This window comes from Leptosomus discolor, chromosome Z (assembly GCF_034619465.1).
Source record: "Leptosomus discolor isolate bLepDis1 chromosome Z, bLepDis1.hap2, whole genome shotgun sequence".
Classification (NCBI taxonomy): domain Eukaryota; kingdom Metazoa; phylum Chordata; class Aves; order Leptosomiformes; family Leptosomidae; genus Leptosomus; species Leptosomus discolor.
Window position 1 is genome coordinate 20949692 of NC_141419.1, and position 18564 is coordinate 20968255.

General features: G+C 38.1%; 1 protein-coding gene across 1 annotated transcript; it reads left to right on the plus strand.

Moving 5' to 3' along the window:
• Positions 1-1388: 1388 nt before the first annotated feature.
• On the plus strand, positions 1389-18205 carry C9orf72 (C9orf72-SMCR8 complex subunit). The gene is made up of 11 exons (XM_086479193.1): positions 1389-1522; positions 2639-3124; positions 6176-6235; positions 7123-7218; positions 7874-7938; positions 10055-10127; positions 13438-13554; positions 14240-14475; positions 14981-15038; positions 15557-15666; positions 15749-18205. The coding sequence occupies exons 2-11, from the start codon at positions 2663-2665 to the stop codon at positions 15933-15935; spliced, it is 1464 nt and encodes a 487-aa protein (XP_086335319.1). The 5' UTR covers positions 1389-1522; positions 2639-2662; the 3' UTR covers positions 15936-18205.
• Positions 18206-18564: the final 359 nt, after the last annotated feature.

Below are 18564 nucleotides of genomic sequence, written 5' to 3' on the forward strand. Positions count from 1 at the left end.
CACTGTTCGAATGTAAACTACATGCACAAAACCTGCTTTTTTACAAACTGCATAATTTACATTTAGACAAGAGATAAGTAGTGAAATTCCACTGACTTTGATGCCTAAACTTTGAACTCAGCAAATCAAGTATCAGCAACTTTTAAATCTAGAGTTTAATTCTGCTGTTCCTCCAAACTCTTGTATAATTGTAACATAAATTTTGTGTCGTTTACTTTTATTGGAGCTCTGCTTCTTAGAAGCTAGAATTACAATCCAATACAGAGATGTAAGTCATTTTAAGTTCAGTGTTTGTTTTAAACATCGTTAGTAAAAGAAAACTAAAAGGCAAATTTTAGCTGGCTGAAAATTACATTATTCGATGTGATGCCTAACATCAAAGGCTTTTTGAGGAGGGTGATTTTTGTGGTTAAATTGGGGGGGGGGGGGTATGACGAAAAAAAAAAAAAAAAAAAAAAAAAAGGCACACTTCAGGTCTGTTGTGCCCTGTTAAGAATTCCTACGTGGGCCTGCTGAAGCTGTGTAAGATACAACTCCTCAGGGTACAGCAGAGGTGAGGGGGCCTTCGTGACTAGAGCTCTCTCATCACATCAGTGGAGTCTTTTTTAGGCTGTACATTAATGCCTCTTACATGCAAGTGACTACGGCGATTTTCATCCAGACTAGTTTGCCGAAGTAACAGGATGTAAACGTACTTACCACATACCTGTAAAACTAAATGAAGCTCTAACAAGAGCATCTTCACTGTTTTGCATACAGCATGTTTGGATACTAACCTAATTCTGTCGTTATGAACGTCCTTTTAAGCTTAAAAGCCCCTCCATAAAAAGATGCACCTGGCGCAACGCAGTTTCCCCAGCTACCTGCAGCCCGGGCTTCTTCTGGCTTCCTTCATAAGCTGCACTGGGTTTTCGTGCCAGCCCGCGGGGGTGGTTTAGGGTCGCTCACTCCCATTCCCACTCCCGCAGAATGACGTACACTACGTGCACCACTCTTCCCAGGCCGCTCCAGCACCGCTCTGCCCGCCGCCGCGGCGGAGGCAGCTTTCCCTGCAGGCCGTGCCGCCCGCCGCCATTTTGGGTGCGCGGCCCGTGAGATAACACCGCCTCCCTCCTGCTGCTGCTGCTGCCGCCGCCGCCGCCGCCGCCATCAGCCAACGCAGCCCTTCCCCGCCGCGCCGGCAGCCGCTGGGGCACCTCCGCTCCCTGCTCGGGCAGCGCCAGCCGCCGGCACCGCCCGCTCCCGCCTCCCTCCCGCCGACGAAGCGCGTCGCCGCGCCTGCGCGGGAGCGCTGCCGAGGCCCGCCGCCGTCTGGGCAGACGGGAAGGCGGTGGGCGCATGCACGGGGCCGTGGCTGGCGCGCAGGTGAGGCGGGAGCGGGGCTGGGTTGTTGCGCTTTCCGCCCCGGGGGCCGCCGTCGTCCCCTCCGGTTTGCGGAGGGAAGGAGCTGGGCCTCGTCGTAGCCTCCCAACCGCCTCCCCGGAAGGTGGGTCCTCACCGAAGTTCAGACCAGATCTGGAAGGTGCGAAACGGGCCTGATCCAGGCTGTGAGCGCGGTGGTTCAGCCTCCGGGCGGTCGCCGTGTGCCGCCGCTGCCGTGGCGGGCCGGCGGCTGGCTCTTCTGGAAAGGCTGCGGTGGGAGGGCGTCTCTCGTCAGCCCATGAGCGGAGGGAGGCAGGGGTGGCTGACGCTCTCGTCTTCCCTGAAAGCCGCGAAGTCACATTTAGAGCCTCAGACGGCCTCAGCGTCTCCGCTGCCGTCCGGGCTGGTCACCGGCTAGCGGGGGAAGGCCTGGTGGTGTTCAGTCGGGCCTAAGAAGTAGCCGGAGAGACAGGTGCTTCAGCCTCCTGCTGTGAGGAAATGCACCTGGACGATCGTGCTAGGGACACGCGCAAGAAAAAAAATGGTTGAGGTACAGAGGTCTGGCGAGTTACAGCTGTGTCAGTGAGATGGGTGTTCCTACTCCTTTGATACTGGGGGGGGGGTCCTGTCTGCTATCTTGGAGTGTTGCAGGCAGAGAGGAAAAGAGAACTGAGTTACGGTCATGTGAGGTTTTGTCATTTTATAGCTTTTATAGTTTTCCATCTGAGGTTGAATTTGTTTGCAAAACTTACTTATTGTTTTCCTGTGACTCTAGCATAACTTTAAGGGAATGTGAAACTTCCTGTTAATCTTCTGCAGCGTCATCAAATGGGGAATCTGTAGAGTTGTTGGAAACTGCTGGGGAAAATGTTTAAAGATTTGTGTCTACGCAGTATGAAAAGTTTTCCATTAATACATTCTATGAAGTGCTGAGCATTTGTCTTGTAGTGCAACACCCTGCACGTTACCATGATGTGAAGGATATATTTATCGTATGTCAGTTTTCTTACACGAGCTGAATGTTGTGCAGGCTCATCATGCTTGTATAGTGAGTAAAGGGTATTTGAGGTGTGACTGACTAACATTTATTTGTATAGCGTACCCCTTCATTATGTGGTAGGTATGCATATACACTTGCTTCTTGAATGAAGTCTACAATGGAGTCTCAGGTGTAGAAGTCAGGTTGTCTCTTGAGGTGTTATTAGGAAACAAAAGAAAATGAGGTAATAATGAGTGCTGCTCTAATTTTTTTTTTCTGTGAAAACTGTTTTTTTAGATAATGTAAGCATTTCAATTACACATGAGAGAGGAAGCAGGCATGTCAGCTCTTTGTCCACCACCGTCTCCTGCAGTTGCTAAAACAGAGATATCTTTGAATGGAGAGTCACCTTTATTAGCTGCCACTTTTGCTTACTGGGACAATATTCTTGGCCCCCGAGTGCGGCATATCTGGGCCCCAAAGACAGAACAGGTACTTCTCAGTGATGGTGAAATAACTTTTCTTGCTAACCACACCCTGAATGGAGAAATACTTCGGAATGCAGAAAGCGGTGCAATAGATGTGAAGTTTTTCGTCTTGGCAGAAAAAAGGGTAATCATTGTGTCATTAATCTTTGATGGAAACTGGAATGGAGACAGAAGCACATATGGACTATCAATTATACTTCCACAAAGTGAACTTGGCTTCTACCTGCCGCTTCACAGAGTATGCGTGGATAGATTAACACATATTATAAGAAAAGGAAGAATATGGATGCATAAGGTAGGTTTATTGTGCTTTACTAAAAACAGTTGTCCAAGTTGACTCTAGCAAAAGCAAGAGTTAAGATTCTTGAGACCTGTTATGTAGAAATCCGGGCACAAAATCTCCAATGAGGCTGACCACTCTACAGGTATACAATCTTGAAGGTTAAAAGTTACCAGTATGTCAGCAAATTCAAGGCTGTGCTTTTTAGCTACATGATTCATCCTGGTAATATTACGTAACCCATACCAGGCTATCTAGGTGAAATAGGTATTCTGTACAGTTTCTCGTATCTCTGAATCTGATATAGATTGTTGCTTTTAACTGTGTTAATTAATATGTTTAAACTAGGTAGAATTTTAAATGTACTGTGTTTCAAATAATTTTTTCCACTGTTGAGGTCCAGAAAAGGGAACTGGTACAATTAATGTTGTCATAGTGGTTACAGTTCTATTTTTTCAAAAGAAAGGGTACCAACGAAGAGTTTGGCAGGTGTCAAAGTAATGGGAGGACCACAAAAATACATCTACTTTAGTGCAAATATATCTACTTTTGAAATGCAAGAAAGGAAAATATGCTAAATTTTTCTGAAAAGTTGCAGCTCTCACCTTTGGGTACGTTATGGGTATTTCCTTATTAAGTGAAAATTGTTACGTATTATTGTTTAAAATAAATAACTTTCTAATAATAAAACTTAAAATTTCTGTTGTCTTCATGGAGTAACAGTTGGCCTAGAGCAGCAAGTTGCATGTCAGTTGCAATACGTGTGATGATGCATGTCTGTCTGATAAAGTTTTTGTTCCTCTTCTGTTTTGTTCCTCTTCTGACCTCTAGTCAACGTACATTTAACTTCCTATTTGAGTGCTCTTATCTGAACTAATTAAGAATCCGGAAATAATAAGCTGATGTTAATTTTTGTGGTGGTGTTTCCTTTTTGCTACACGAACAAACTGTTTGCTGTATTGCCTGGTGATGGCTGGCAGAGTTTTCCCTCACATTGGCTCTTGATACTTCTGATGTTTATTTTTCAGAGGAAGGATAGGATGTAAAGTTCATTTTCAATATAGTAGAAACACAAATATTTCAGTCCTAATGTAGACTTTTAAAAGCCTGCTGGCTGTTTGTGCTTTTGACATAAGTGAATGCTATTTCATGTTCTTGATTACATTGCTTCTCTGTCATTTAGTGTCCTCTGTACTGACTTTTAATGTGAGTGGTCAAATAAGAATTGTCTTATCATTCTTCACTACAGTATATCTCCTCTCTTTTTGGACATCAATCCATATCAGTATGTTACCACAGTTTAAATACCCTTCAAATGGCATTGAGAATGACAAAAAAATGTTTTCGACTAGTTTCCTCAGAAATTATCATCAAGTTCTGAATTCTTTTTCAGCTGTTCTTGAAGCAGATAGGTCACTTGTGTTAGCTGAGACAGTGATGCATTTTGAAATATGCATTTATTGTCTTTCTTTTCTTTTTTCTTCTCTTGGAGGAAGATCAAAGATCCCTGCATATATCTGCAGTTCTGCAGCCTTACCTAGAAGACAGAAAACTGCTTTGAAAATGTAGATTAAAATTTAGGCATGGGTGGTAGAATGATAATACTGAATTAAAACAGGCTCATTTTGTAGTTTTCTCTTTGAGGCGGTTCAGCAACTATGGCTACAACAGAACAAAAAATGTTGGAAGTCATATCTGAAAGTAACCGTGCATCTGTATCTGTTCTGAAATTTCTAATGGTTGTGGTTATCAGCTCTCATGAGTTGTATGTGGAACCAGACAACAGTTCCAGCTAGACTTCAGAAGAGAAGAAACCTTCTGGACTCAAGGACTAGGACAAACATGGGACAATGTTCAAACTGGCAAAGAAAGACAAGCAACTCCAAGCAAGTCATATATATAGGATTAGAAACCCCTTTTATCTACTTCAATTTTATGTTCCAGATGTTTGTCTAATAATTTTGAACAGTTATATTTCTAAAAAGAAGTGGCTTGCACCGTTTGTTCAGCCTTATCTTCATCGAGACTGGCTTCTTTTAAAGCAAAGGATCTTCATTGTCAAGGATGTCTTACTTCACTGACACCTACTCGAGGACGGAGGTGCCCCAAAGGAATCTGCCTCGTTCCAGTATTGTTTTTCACAGATGCTTCTTTTAGATGGTTAGACAAGTTTTATTACTGTTTTAGGGCTGTAGCCTGTCACCTGTTCATCTGCCCAAAAAGAGTTATGTAACTCTTTTCCCACTTGAAGTTAATCAGCTTTGAGTAGTTCAGTCACAGGAAACTAATGAGTAACCAATAAACATACAATAACCTGTCAGCATCTAGCAAAAGATATCGTCAGTTTTTGCAGCATCTTCCAATTTTTGTGTATTGTATTGATTGTTCCAGTGATTAATGCCAAATTCTCTTTGTGAATAATAACTTGATTCTGTTGTAAGTTGCATTTTGAATGCGGTTTGCTACTCAGCTGCTGCTGAGACTGTTTTGAGAACTTTGTCCAGTCTCTTGTACATTGTGTTTTGTGTATTTTGAGGTTTCATGTCTCCTGTACTTGGTTATAAACAATATTTTGAAGACTTGTCAGTGTCTCAAGATGTGGAAAACAAAAAGTCCTGTTTTTCCAAACCTCCCCAGGCAAATGATTTTTCTCATTCTGAGATCTCATTTTTCTCATGCTGCATCAGGAACCATCAGTCTGTACCTTATCCATTTGAAAATAAAAATCCATACGTAAAGTGGAATTCTGTACCATAATCTGATCATTTGGCATTTTCTTGATCTGTAATGAAGAAACGTAATGTTTTGTCATGGTCATCACACCCTTGCTTTCCTGCCCAAGCATGTGAGAGGTTTGGTGGGGGGCAGAGCAGGGAGCATTGATCTGTTTAAAACGACATCACTTCCTGCTAATGTCGACTCTAAAAGAAAAAAAGACTTGATCATCAAAATTTGAATCTAAGAAGCCTGACTCCACAGGGAAGAAACTGTACCATTTGACTGTTGTGTGCATACATATAAAAACAAATACCAGAGCGTTTATATCTAACTGCTTCTCTTGCTCAGGAGAGGCAAGAACATTTCCAGAAGATTGTCATGGAAGGCACGGAGAGAATGGAGGATCAGGTAAGGGACATCTGGTTGATGCATATGGCACAACATCACAAAACTATTTGACTGCATCTGGTGACTGTAGAAGTGGTGCTGCTTCTTATTTTGGGGATCAGGAAGATACTTTGGAGTGGCTGGTGATTTGCCATGCGCAGGAGGCAAAATTTCTGAAGATAGGATGATGGAAGCCATGAACAAGTTGAAGGAAAATACATTTCATCACTGTGGGTAAAGTGGAAATCTATGAAGAATATTACCTTTCAGAAAAGGAAAGTCATTTGCTTGAACTTGAAGCTCTGTAAAGGTAGTAGCTTCCATAGATTCATGCTCGCCTCCTGTCAAGGATGGTTTTTCACTAGGTCATTACCTTTTCGAGTTACAGAGACGTATGAAGTCTGTCATGTTGGAATGTGGTATGGATAAGACTGTGAAAAGGATTTGACTTCTGAAACTGTAAATATGAAATTGTGACTTCAGTTTCTTGTGATAGATAAATCAGATAAGTAATTTTGTATATTAATAACTAATATGCCTTGTTTTGGTTTTCTGTCATTAAAACATCAGACTTGACTCTAAAATGCTTAATGGTAGTTGCATGTAGTATGGTATGATCAAATTATCTCACTCCAAATGCTTCTTGTCTAGGCCAACAAAACTGATTGCAAAAATTAGCATAGGACCCTGGAAATACATTTTAGACATGATGTTGAGAAGCAAAATGTATGTTTCTGGTTCATGATTATTGATGAGCAAAGCCCAAGTCTATGCATCAATTTCTACTCATACCATATTTCCAAACAATAGGAAGTTAAGGACGTTTAGTATGTAATGTTGCAATGTGAGTAGTAATTTCTAATAATGCACAATGGGCTTTTACTTCAAGCATTTTATTTATTGTGCAGGGCCAGAGCATCATTCCAATGCTGACAGGAGAAGTCATTCCTGTAATGGAACTCCTTTCATCTATGAAATCACACAGTGTTCCAGAAGAAATAGATGTAAGTCTATTTGTGTGTTCTTTGCATTATGATTAAAAAAGTGTCTTTGCCACTCTGATTTGGTACTCTTTTTGGCAGACAAAACTCCACAGTTATCATAAATTGTTGTACACTTCAGTTGTTGCGCATCAGGTTCTCCTAAGTGGTGTAGCAGTTCAACTCAACTGTCTAAGTTCAGTAAATATAACAGTACAAGCAGTGGCTTTTATGGTTAGCACTTAGCAAAATCAACTGTGTAGTATGATACTGTTTTTAACAGTGGAGTGGAAAAGCTATTTGATGCAAAACAAAATGAATGGGGAGATAAATGGTTTTAATATTGATAACATGGTTTAATGTTCTCGTGGAGGAAGTAAAGTGATCTCACATGCACTAATTTAAACTGTTCTGGACAAGGTTATAGAAGACAACACTGGGAGGAATCTAACTTCGTACTGGTGAAGAACGTTTAGTAATCAAGTGACTTTCTCATTTTTAAAATGCTTTGGCTGAAGTCAGGTCTTTTTAAGGTCGTGCTTTTTTCGGCCATCTTACAACTTAGCTTAGATAGTTCCCAAAAAGTTACCACCTATCATTAAAAATAAAAAGCAATTAATTGGAAGATGGGTGTTGCAGATCCTTGTCTAACCTTTCTTTATATTTACTTGCATTTCAGATAAGTGACACAGTGCTAAATGATGATGACATTGGAGATAGTTGCCATGAAGGCTTTGTCCTCAAGTATGACTTTCAGTTTTGATTTGTGCTGTAGTAAAGTGGTTTAAACTTGTGTGTGCGCATCTATCTATCTATTTCTGTATGTGCATGTGAACATGTATTAGATTCATTTTCTTTATAGGAGGGGGAGGATGACATGTACTTGGATTTTTTATCTATAAAATGCTGTAGAAGTTGCTCTCTTTTTAGAAGAATGGCTCTGGGCTAATAGCTGCGTGTCTATAGACTGTATTGTCGCAGAGTCATTTGCTTGATAATAGAATTCCTATCAAATGTAACTTTTCTTTGATACTTGCATTCAATTTTATGAGGATATAAGTCAAAGTCTTACATTTTTATGAAACAAAAAAGCCTGGATGTTGTTTACTGCATAAACTGAATAAGTAATAGTATGGCATATAGAATGGTTATTATTATGTATTTCTCTTTTTTCACATTTTTAATGTGTAAGTGAAAGTAGTTGCACTCAAGAGCAACTTGGTCTCTTCCTGTGGGGAAGCATGTTTCATGAATTTAGACTGATGTTCTGTTAGATTTCAAAATGTCTCCGGTGTAACTGCAATCATTAATGTAGTGCTTGGTGCTGTCTATTTATACAGCGTCACGTACACTTTCACTACTACAGAAATTCATGTGTTCAATTAACTAATTCTTCACAATAATGTAGTGTTTAGTTCCATAGAGAATTTGGCAAATAATGAACTGAATATCACGGAATGGATTATTGTCAACAACTAGAGCCATTGATCCTACAATGATGAGCTATTCTCATACCAGGTGGAGTTTTATTGGGCAAGTAGTAGACTGTTATTTCTTCTTGCTACTTCTCCCTGGAAATTCTGTCCTGAAAAGAAAACAATAAATTGGCCATTCGTGTGAAAAGTCCAAATGTCTGGTTTTTAGCTTATCTGCAAAACTTCGCAGCTCATCTAGGTTTGAATTTCGAGTCTTAAATATAGCATTGTATGGATTTACACATCATTGAATAAAAAGTGGATTAAACTAAATAAACTGCTATATCAACAATACCAATCTCTAAAATAAGCAGTCATGCTTTCCTAGTAACTTGTAAAGGAAACTGAACATCTATTTCTGCTCCAACGAAAGAATTCATAAGTATTCAGATGGCCTTACATTTAACTCCTAGAATATACTTGATAAGACAAATAGTAGAAGGTCCACTATAAAGTCCATCTGTAGGATTTCAGAGTCTGAGCCCTTACCTATTAGGTAAGGAATAGTCCTGAGATATTATAGTCCTTATCAATTAGAAGTGTTTATTAGAACCGGTTAATCACATAGAAGGCATCCTTCAGTAAGTTAGCATAAATACAGTTTTGTATATTCACAGATATTGGTTAAAAATTTGTAATAGTGTCTAGACTTTCTAGGGTATCTAGGCTTTTTGAAGCTGTGGGCCAGGTGTTGGTCTGAGAAAGTGCAGGGAGAAAGGGAGGATGAGAATAAGAAACCTCAACAGAAGTTTCCTAAGGGCAAGTTAAGAGTTGTCAAGGTTAGTCCAGGTATATTTACTGCAGCCTCCAAACTTAAGATAAACTAAATCAGATCTGTGCTGCTGGCAGCTCACAAGATCACTCAGCTTCCAGCATGCCTGTGGGTATTCTGAATGACTCAAGCTTGTGATGGCTCTTGCCCATGCAGTTACCAAGAGTAGAACAGTTTACCTGCCAGGTCTCCCAGAACTGGCTTCTGATCCACAGTTTGAGAAAATGAGGACAACCATGGAATAGATCTTCTGTCAAGAGGCTCTCAAATCCTTCATTATTAATATGTCTTCTGTTACTTTAGATGAACTATTTTATACAGCTTCTGTAATACGGTTAGATAGTAGCAGTAGACAGTTCTTGTTTGCTCTTTAACTGGTGTTTGGAGGTTCTGAGTGGCAGTCTTTTTGTTCATCAAAATGAAAATGTAGATGCTGTCAAACTTTTGGATTTCAGTAGTAAACACATAGCTATGTGAGGCCCTATGGGTATAGGCCTATAGGTTTAGGCCTGTATTTACACTAAGAGCACTTCATTGTTCTTGTGAAGATGATAATTGTTTTATTTGAAAAATCTGATTAAATGTGTTAAGCTATGTTTATTTTTATTTGCAGTGCAATTAGTTCACACCTGCAGACCTGTGGTTGTTCTGTAGTTGTAGGAAGCAGCGCAGAAAAAGTTAATAAGGTAATGCACTTTCTAATAAACCAAACTTAAATGCTGATTATTAAGAGCATTAGTGTGTTATTGGAACAAGGTTTATCTATAAACATACTTGAAGTTGAAGGGAATACTGTTGCCTAGTTTTCTGACTTCAGCTGATTGGTCTAGCAGTTGATAATTCTGCCTGAAAATTGCCTTATCAGTTGTATTCTGGCAACTGTAAGAAAACGAGTGTATTTAATTTAATTGATATTGTATATAAACAAGTAGTAAATGAGTCTGAGCTTTTGAAGTTAGATTTGTTAGCTAAAATATACAAATTGAAGAGGTCTGATGTGGCTTGCCCTGTTCAGCTATGTCAATGGGTATTATATGTCTACTCTTCAGAAATTGATTTCTGCATAATTTCTCTTACACTGGGGAATAAGTGTACTTCTGCACGATGAGCTGCTTGTGTTTCGTGGAACCTCAGAGCTGTTGAGTCCATAGTCACACACACTGTTCAAATAGGCAAGCTTACTAGGACCTTAAACCATTCCAGCATTTTTTTCTTCATAGTTGTGTTTGTGTTGACTCCATCTTCAGTCTGTTTAAAACTTAATTGGTAAGTAAGTGTACAGTTTAACTGGTAGATGTTAAATTAGGTTTGATTCAGCTTTCCAGAAGAACCAGAAAGAGGCAAAGTACAGATATAAACCCCTAAATCTGAGTCCTGTAACAACAAAACACTCGGTGTGTCATAGTTCCTGGAGCACATCAGTAGGGATGGTGTTTGGGAGCTTTCAAGTCTAGAAAAAATAAGCAGCGTTGGCTGTACCTCTTAATGGGGAAAAGTATATGCACCATTATTGTCTATTTGGGAGGGAAAAAAGTCACTCTTGGAATCTGTCATTTCAGAACAAGAAAATTACATTTTTTTTCCCATGCTGTTTTTATTTTTAACTCTCTTGTAAGCTGTTGCAAAATACTTAATTTGAACCAATATGAAACTGTCACCTGTACTGCTTTTCTTCTAATGTTTTGGTGTAAAAGGAGAGTTTATTGATGCTTATTTTAAGGATGTGAAGGGAAATTCAAATGAGGATATTTACTTGTCCAGAATTCTTTGAGTATTTTTTTTGTTGACAGCTTTTTGATCATACCAAAATGCTAGTTTCAGAAGCAATTGAAAGCAGTGTCTGGAAGAGATACACATGTGTTTGTTGTCCATTGAAATATTTCTTAAAGCGTGTTTCTTTTCAGTGTAATGCAGTGTATCAGCGTTTTATTCAGAGAGATTGCCCTTGAACTTGTATTTAATTAGGATGTTACTTCACTGAAGTTAATTTTCAGTTAGGATATTCAGAGACAAATCATGAAGAAAATGTTGTTTTCTTTGTGAGAAAATTTATTTCGCTGAATCAATTGCCTCTCTACATTCACAGCTGAGACATCTGATTCAGAACATCCCTGCAAATGAGAATTAAAAGAAGGGTTTCATAAAAGTGTACAGTCCTAGAGCCTTCAGGTATTAGGCTTTGGGCACTGCACTTAATGAGTATACGAATACTGCTGTGAGGATACGGTTCTGTGTAGTCATGCAGCATAGTAAGTTTTCAATTTACACTGGGGCCGCTGGGCTATACAGTAGCAATAATCCTGTGTCCTAAGACCATGACAAAGTCCGCAGTGGTACATGTGGAGAAGCAGTATATTCAGATCACTGAATAGGGAATGTTTGTCTATATTGGGCCTTTCTGCCTGATTATGTTTTTAATTGTGATGTACTTATTATCGAGCTCTGGTTTATTTTGTGAGACTAAAACCTTCCTTTGAGGAAAAATTAATTTTAATTCTTGCAGTTGATCCCCTTTTGAATATGTATGTGAATGTATCTGTGTGTATTGCTTCAATGTGAAGTAAAAGTGAAAAACAGCCTGTTGAATATATTATATATTAATTGTAGACTATACATACTGTATTTTATGTATTTTGTAGTACTTATGGCTCCTTGCTGCAGTGAAATATAATTATCATCTTTTTAAAAAATTCCAGGCACCTTTCATAAACCTATGTTTTGAAATAAGCAGTTCATGATGCTTTATAAAAATTGGAGGGGGGAATGGATTGTTCCATGTGGATTGGCAGTGATGGTAAAGCACCTCTGTTCAAATCAACAGTAAATGCTGATACTCAAATTAAAAATAATCATGAGCAACAGGGGAACCATAGAAAATAAAATTCTCTGTTCTTAGCTGAAATCAGCTAACCACAGTTAATATGTGTTGTTTCAGGGATATAAGATTTGCACATGATTAAGTTAGCGTGATAGAGGAAATGCTAAAGACCCAAGTAGTTATAAAAAGTTTATAGTTCCTAAAATAATGAATTAAAAGTCTTTCAGGTCTAAATGGAAGGAAATTATGAGTACGTAAAATAATGTATTGATAAGCTAGATGCTATAGGAAAAAATAAAACAGTCTAGAAGAATGTGAGTCTCAAGATACATCTAGGGTAAATTTAGTAAATTCTACACAGGTTCTTGCCAGCAGCGTGCTCTTTGTGTCATGATGCAACTGTTCTGAAGTAATTGCTTTCTTTATGGCCTACTTTCCTTAAAGTAGAAAAACACCTATTGCATCTTGCTGAAGTGGCGAAAAGCATTAGTTAGAAACTAGATTGTCATTCGTTTAGGTACTGCATAAACATATTTTGCAAGGATAGAGCCTTCTCAAACACTTTACAGACACAGATAGGACACCACAGGTTAAGACTGAAAGATGAGCAGAATGGAATACATGTTTGTATTTGGAGGTGATTATTTGTAGCTGTTGCAGCATAGGAGTTAGAAAATGGATAATGAAGTACCTTTCTTGCTTTTAATGGAGAGTTTGAGGAAATTACTGAGGAAATAAGCATGGATACTTATTTAGGAAATTGACTGTGCCTGATTGGAGACAATAGCTGCTGTTTCAATATGGAATAAAGAAAATAAGAGGCTTAAAAGGCTAGGAAAGTAATCACGGTAATTCATGTTTATATAATAGAAAGAGGTATCAGAAGGCAGAAGTGATGCATTCTACATAGTTGGATAAAAAAAACCAAACCACACTTTACCAGAAAGTGTTGGATTTTTTCCTTCATTTGACAGGCTGGATCAATGTGGCCTACGGCTTAATAATTCGAGTGTGTCACTGTTCTGTGACCTTGGTAAAGTTTTGGCTTTTCTAAAAAGCATATGGACTTTTTTATTCATGATTTGAAATGGCTTATACATTCTAGTTAGAAGCTGCTTTTGAAGATCAGTTAATTCCTTACATTTTCATGTTTTTCAAAACTGTTCTTTTTAATGCAGATTGTGAGAACGTTGTGTCTGTTTCTTACGCCGTCAGAGCGAAAGTGTTCCAGACTCTGTAGAAATGAATCTTCTTTCAAATACGAGTCAGGACTTTTTGTTCAAGGCTTACTCAAAGTAAGTACGCGTAGGAAAGTTCTGTTCTTCTGTAGTTTAAGAACATTCTTCAATTTATGTAATACACACATTCATGTTCAAAGAAATGTGTCATCTTCTCTTGATTCCTTTCTAGTGCTATAGCTTTCGTTGTATGTTAAAATTCCAAGCCAGTCTTTTGACTGACACATCTACTTCTTGAGTATTGTCCAGAATTGTTCCTATACTTTGAGGTACAATAATAATACTCTTTTGCCTACTTGAGGCTAGAATCCCAAAAGGCATTAAGTTTTTGTTTTATACCAAACCCAAAAAAGAACAGTCCACCAGTCCTACAGTTTCCAAGTATTTTAAAAGAGCTGTAGCAAAGAGGTGAAGGTTAATAGAAAAATAATGCTTCTTGCTATAGGGAGCAGTCTAAACTTACCAGATAAATACAATATTGTAATGTTAATGGGCTCTCAAACCAGATGATGCAATACTGTAATACACAGGTTACCTCAGTACCTGTTTTCACTGTTCTATTAATGGAATCGTCCCGTATGAAGGACTGTTCACTGGGCTACAACCACCAGTTCTCTCAAATATGTCTAAACAAATGGGATTTAAAATTTAGGCATGATACTTTAACATTGTTTTCTTCCAATATAGCTTGTTTGTTTTTTTAAAAGTAACTAGAAGAATAATTTTTTTTTCACTGAAACAGGATGCAACAGGAAGCTTTGTGTTGCCCTTCCGTCAAGTAATGTATGCCCCATATCCTACTACACATATAGATGTAGATGTAAATACAGTGAAGCAGATGCCCCCTTGTCATGAGCACATCTATAACCAACGACGGTATATGAGATCTGAGCTGACAGCATTTTGGAGAGCTAATTCAGATGAAGAAATGTCTCAAGATCATATTATCCACACAGATGAGAGTTTCACACCTGATTTGTATGTACTCCTCTCTCATATCTCTCAAAGTTACTTGATTTGGGACAAGAGGGTAAAGTAGTACAAAGTATACTTTCCAATAAAGTACATGAGTTTTTTTTTCTTTTAAGAAGCTCCTTTGGCGCTGGTAGTTGTATTCATTTTGGAGAATTTAGCAGTTCCATCAGTACATTTGTTGCATTAAATATTACTGAAACTCATTTTCAGTGATACTTCAGACTGTGTTATGTTAATTTTGTTGCCTGTTTTAATTAGGATTATAACAGAGCTAAGTGTATTTGACAGGGCCCAGTGACTTTCCTGGGTTTAGTTAATTTCATCTGAAAGTTTTGCTTTAAAATTCTATATTAGTTTTAAAACTAGCAGGATTATAATTCACTAAAATTTTAAATTCAGTTTTCATTTCTGCAAGATTGTAAACAATAATGCTATTGCTGTGCACAACTGCTAGACAGTTAGTGTCCCTTCATGGCATGACCTCACATGTTTGCTTTCTTTCCTATAGAAATGTCTTTCAAGATATCCTGCATCGAGATACATTAGTAAAAGCCTTCCTGGATCAGGTAATTGTTGCTTTTTCAGAAAGAACAAGACCTAAATGAGCCCTAGTAACAGATAACATGAATAGATAATTTGTTGGCTTGGTAGCCCTTTTTCAAACTAGTGCTATAATATTCTCTGCATAACTAGAGAGAAAAATATTTGGATTATTTGTAGTATTAGTATAATACTGAAACTCCTTCTTACTTATGAAAAACAATGCGTATTTCCTATTGCTGTGCAACAGTGTCTACAGTTACAGTACGGAGAAAGCTACCTGGCTGGAACTAATGTCAGATCGTTTTAAAAAGGAAAATAATGCTTTGTCCAAACAGACTTGTAAAACAGCTTAGTTTATTGCGTCTTAGCAGCTAGAAAGCAAAAACTGTTGAGTATACATACAAATCTGCTGTTAATGTGCTTGCTTTGCTATAATCACGGATATAGTATATGTGTATGCAATGTTTCCCTGTATTCCACATTCTTAAAATTATTCTTGACTTTCCATGTCTGCTTAATTTTCTGGTATAATTTTTAACAGATCTTTCATCTGAAGCCTGGCTTGTCTCTAAGGAATACTTTTCTTGCACAATTTCTGCTAGTCCTTCACAGAAAGGCCTTAACTTTAATAAAATACATAGAGGATGACACGTAAGTGAACTGATAATACAAAGCAGGCTTTGAGAAACTTCCTCTCTTCTTTTTTACAAGACCTTTTTTTATTTTCTTGCAGGCAAAAAGGAAAAAAACCTTTTAAGTCTCTTCGTAGCTTAAAGATAGATCTTGACTTAACAGCAGAGGGCGATCTTAACATAATAATGGCTTTGGCTGAGAAGATTAAACCAGGTCTACATTCCTTTATCTTTGGGAGGCCGTTCTACACTAGTGTGCAAGAACGTGATATGCTCATGACGTTTTAAAGTTCTCCACTGCTAACGTGTAATATTGCAGTCTTGCATGTCACGAAAAGAAATCTGTGAGTGTGACCACCACACTTACAACAATCGTTGACTTGATGGAGGATGGAGCATTAAGAGCACAGTAACACTACCGTCTGTCCAAAGCAGGAGAGGGTCTTGCTAGAGGGAATATCAGCTTAGCTAGACAAGCATGATTTTAATTAATCCATCTCTTACGTGCACTTCTTTTTAACAGTAAAAGTAAATGTTACCAGAGGTTCCTTTGCCATGTGGACTTAGGTAAATTTGAACATGTATTGGTGTACGATAAAGGGAAGCGTTTTAATTTTCTTTCTCCAGAGACTTCCTTCAGGTGTGTGTCCATTTTTCCCTGTTCTGCTGTGTCGGTATTTTTAGTGTTTTTACAGAAAACAATACATATGTCCTCTCTAATCATGGAGGCTGCAGAATAGCAGCCTTCCAAGAGTTTCAAAGAGTTTTTAAAAGTGTTTGTTCTTATGTATGTGGTACAAATCTGAAATATGTCTTCCCTTATCTCCCTTTTTAACACTACTGGATCCTGCATTCAAATTATTTTTAATGTACTACTAAGTGCTGTTCTTGTGTGCGAACTGTTCACTATTAGCACCTTAAATAGCAGCACTCTGCACGTGGGAACTGGGTCATTATCTAAGCAGCTTTGTGCATGTGAGTGCCAACAAGGATACTCTGTCACAGATTGTTGGGCTATCCTGCAGTGAAAAGTGTTCAGTGATCCAGCATAATTGAGCTGTTTTAAAACGCAAAATGGAAAACTTGTGGCGTTCAGCAGCAGTTGTCAGCCTTCCTGTCTGTAAACTGCTGCTGGATTTTCCATTGTCCGTTAGAATAAGCTTCAGATTAAAGTATTAGGCCTTCCCAAAGAACACCAAGATGATAGCCAAACTGAAAGGTAAAACGATAATTTTTTTTTTTTTTTACATTGCCATTAATGTATTTAGTAACCCTTAATTCAGAGATGAGCACAGCTATAAGCTCATGTGATTAGCATTTTACTAAGTGAATTCTAGTTAATAATCTTGTCAGTCTTCTCAGTTCATCTTAGGACATCTCCAACTTTGCTTTACTTGAAAATAAAACCACGTTTTCTATTTGTATGCCTCAACCTATCTTTCTCAGTAGTATGTTGAGCAGTGTGGTGTCAGGTTAACCCAGACCCATTTTTTTGAGTTTTGACATGTGGTTGGTGTGTGTTACATTGAAATCTGTGGTACATCTGTCTGCATGTTGTTGTATTTCTTCTCTTTTTGGACAAAAACAGGAATATATTTGTGTCATGTTTTAGTGTAACCTCATAATTGAATATTCATTTGCACTTGTGATTGGAGAAGCCATGGTTGCTTTATTGCTTAAATTGTTTATAACACTTCTTGGTGAACAGGTTTCTGTTTTCAAGATAGCTTTTTAGTGTCTCTTTCATGCAGCAAGGCATAAAAGTTAACAAAAGTTAGATTCACAACTTTTCCTGAAGTGTCCAATACCCAAATTTTAAAGGGAATACACTCCCTTATTTAGATGTCCAGAATTCCCTTACATTTTGTGAAATCACAATTGAGTATTTAAAGCTTCTGAAAGATGTGGAATTGAGCCTCAGTTGCAAACCATTTTTGTGAATGAACATCATCAGTGTTACCTGGTTGAATAAGTAATTACATTTTGTGGAGCTGTGTTTTTTCTGTACATGTGTGTAGGACTCTTGCAATGAGCTCAGCACTTCATCAAAAGGACTTCTCAGAATTATGCTGACATAAGTTACTTCTGCCAAGGTTCTGTTTGTCTTCCTACCATTATTTCCTTCTGTGTTTTTAGTCAGTTGATACATTAGAAAAGAGCCTGATTGTGCTAAGTTTTTACTGTCACATGTAAAATTGTGAAAAAAAAAATGTAATAAACACAGCTGAAACTTCCAGCGTAGAAGTTGTGTTGAAGAAGTCTAAAGAGCTTTAAATGCACTGCTGAAACTAATCACTTCAGCTTGATCGGCACTGGAAACATTGACACTACTAACAGTAAAGCTCTGTTTACTGAAGATGCTGTCACTTTTTGAAATCACTTCAAGCTGGAAACTTTCTCAGTTGCTACTTTTGTTGCACAACTGGCACAAGTGCACTGGCACAAGTGCAAGAATGTATAGCAAAGTAAATTATTAAATGCATCTGCATGTTGTGTTGTAAATCTTTCTCAGGAAACAAAGTATTCTAATAAAATTCATGCACAATTTTTTACTTTAATTGCTGCTGATTTTTTCATAGAATTTTTGTTCTGTATCTGATAGAATCAATATCTTTTGTCCTTTGAAATAAAGAAGAAAACTTTTTCCTTCTTGGTAAATTAAAAGTTATGCTGAGATGGTGAATCATAGACTGGCATTCATAGAAAGTCATATGTTACTTGGTTTCTTCGTTTCTGTTAAGGTCTTCAAGCTGAGACCAGTGAGACTTGCTATGCCTCTGATGTGCTCAAATAAGAATTTAGCCTCTACTTTTAAAAAGTTGTAATCACATATGTGAGACTTAAGAGATGTTTTAAGTTCACTTATATCTAGCAGTCTGAATACCTTTCTTCGGGCTTCTAGTTCCTTATAGTTGAA

What these genes read in the sequence shown, in the direction of transcription:
- C9orf72 (XM_086479193.1), top strand. Translation starts at nt 2,663, where the DNA reads ATGAGAGAGGAAGCAGGCATGTCAGCTCTTTGTCCACCACCGTCTCCT. An exon ending in TTGTTCAAGGCTTACTCAAA is followed by an intron (nt 13,555 to 14,239) that starts GTAAGTACGCGT and finishes TCACTGAAACAG; the next exon opens with GATGCAACAGGAAGCTTTGT. An exon ending in GAGAGTTTCACACCTGATTT is followed by an intron (nt 14,476 to 14,980) that starts GTATGTACTCCT and finishes TCTTTCCTATAG; the next exon opens with AAATGTCTTTCAAGATATCC.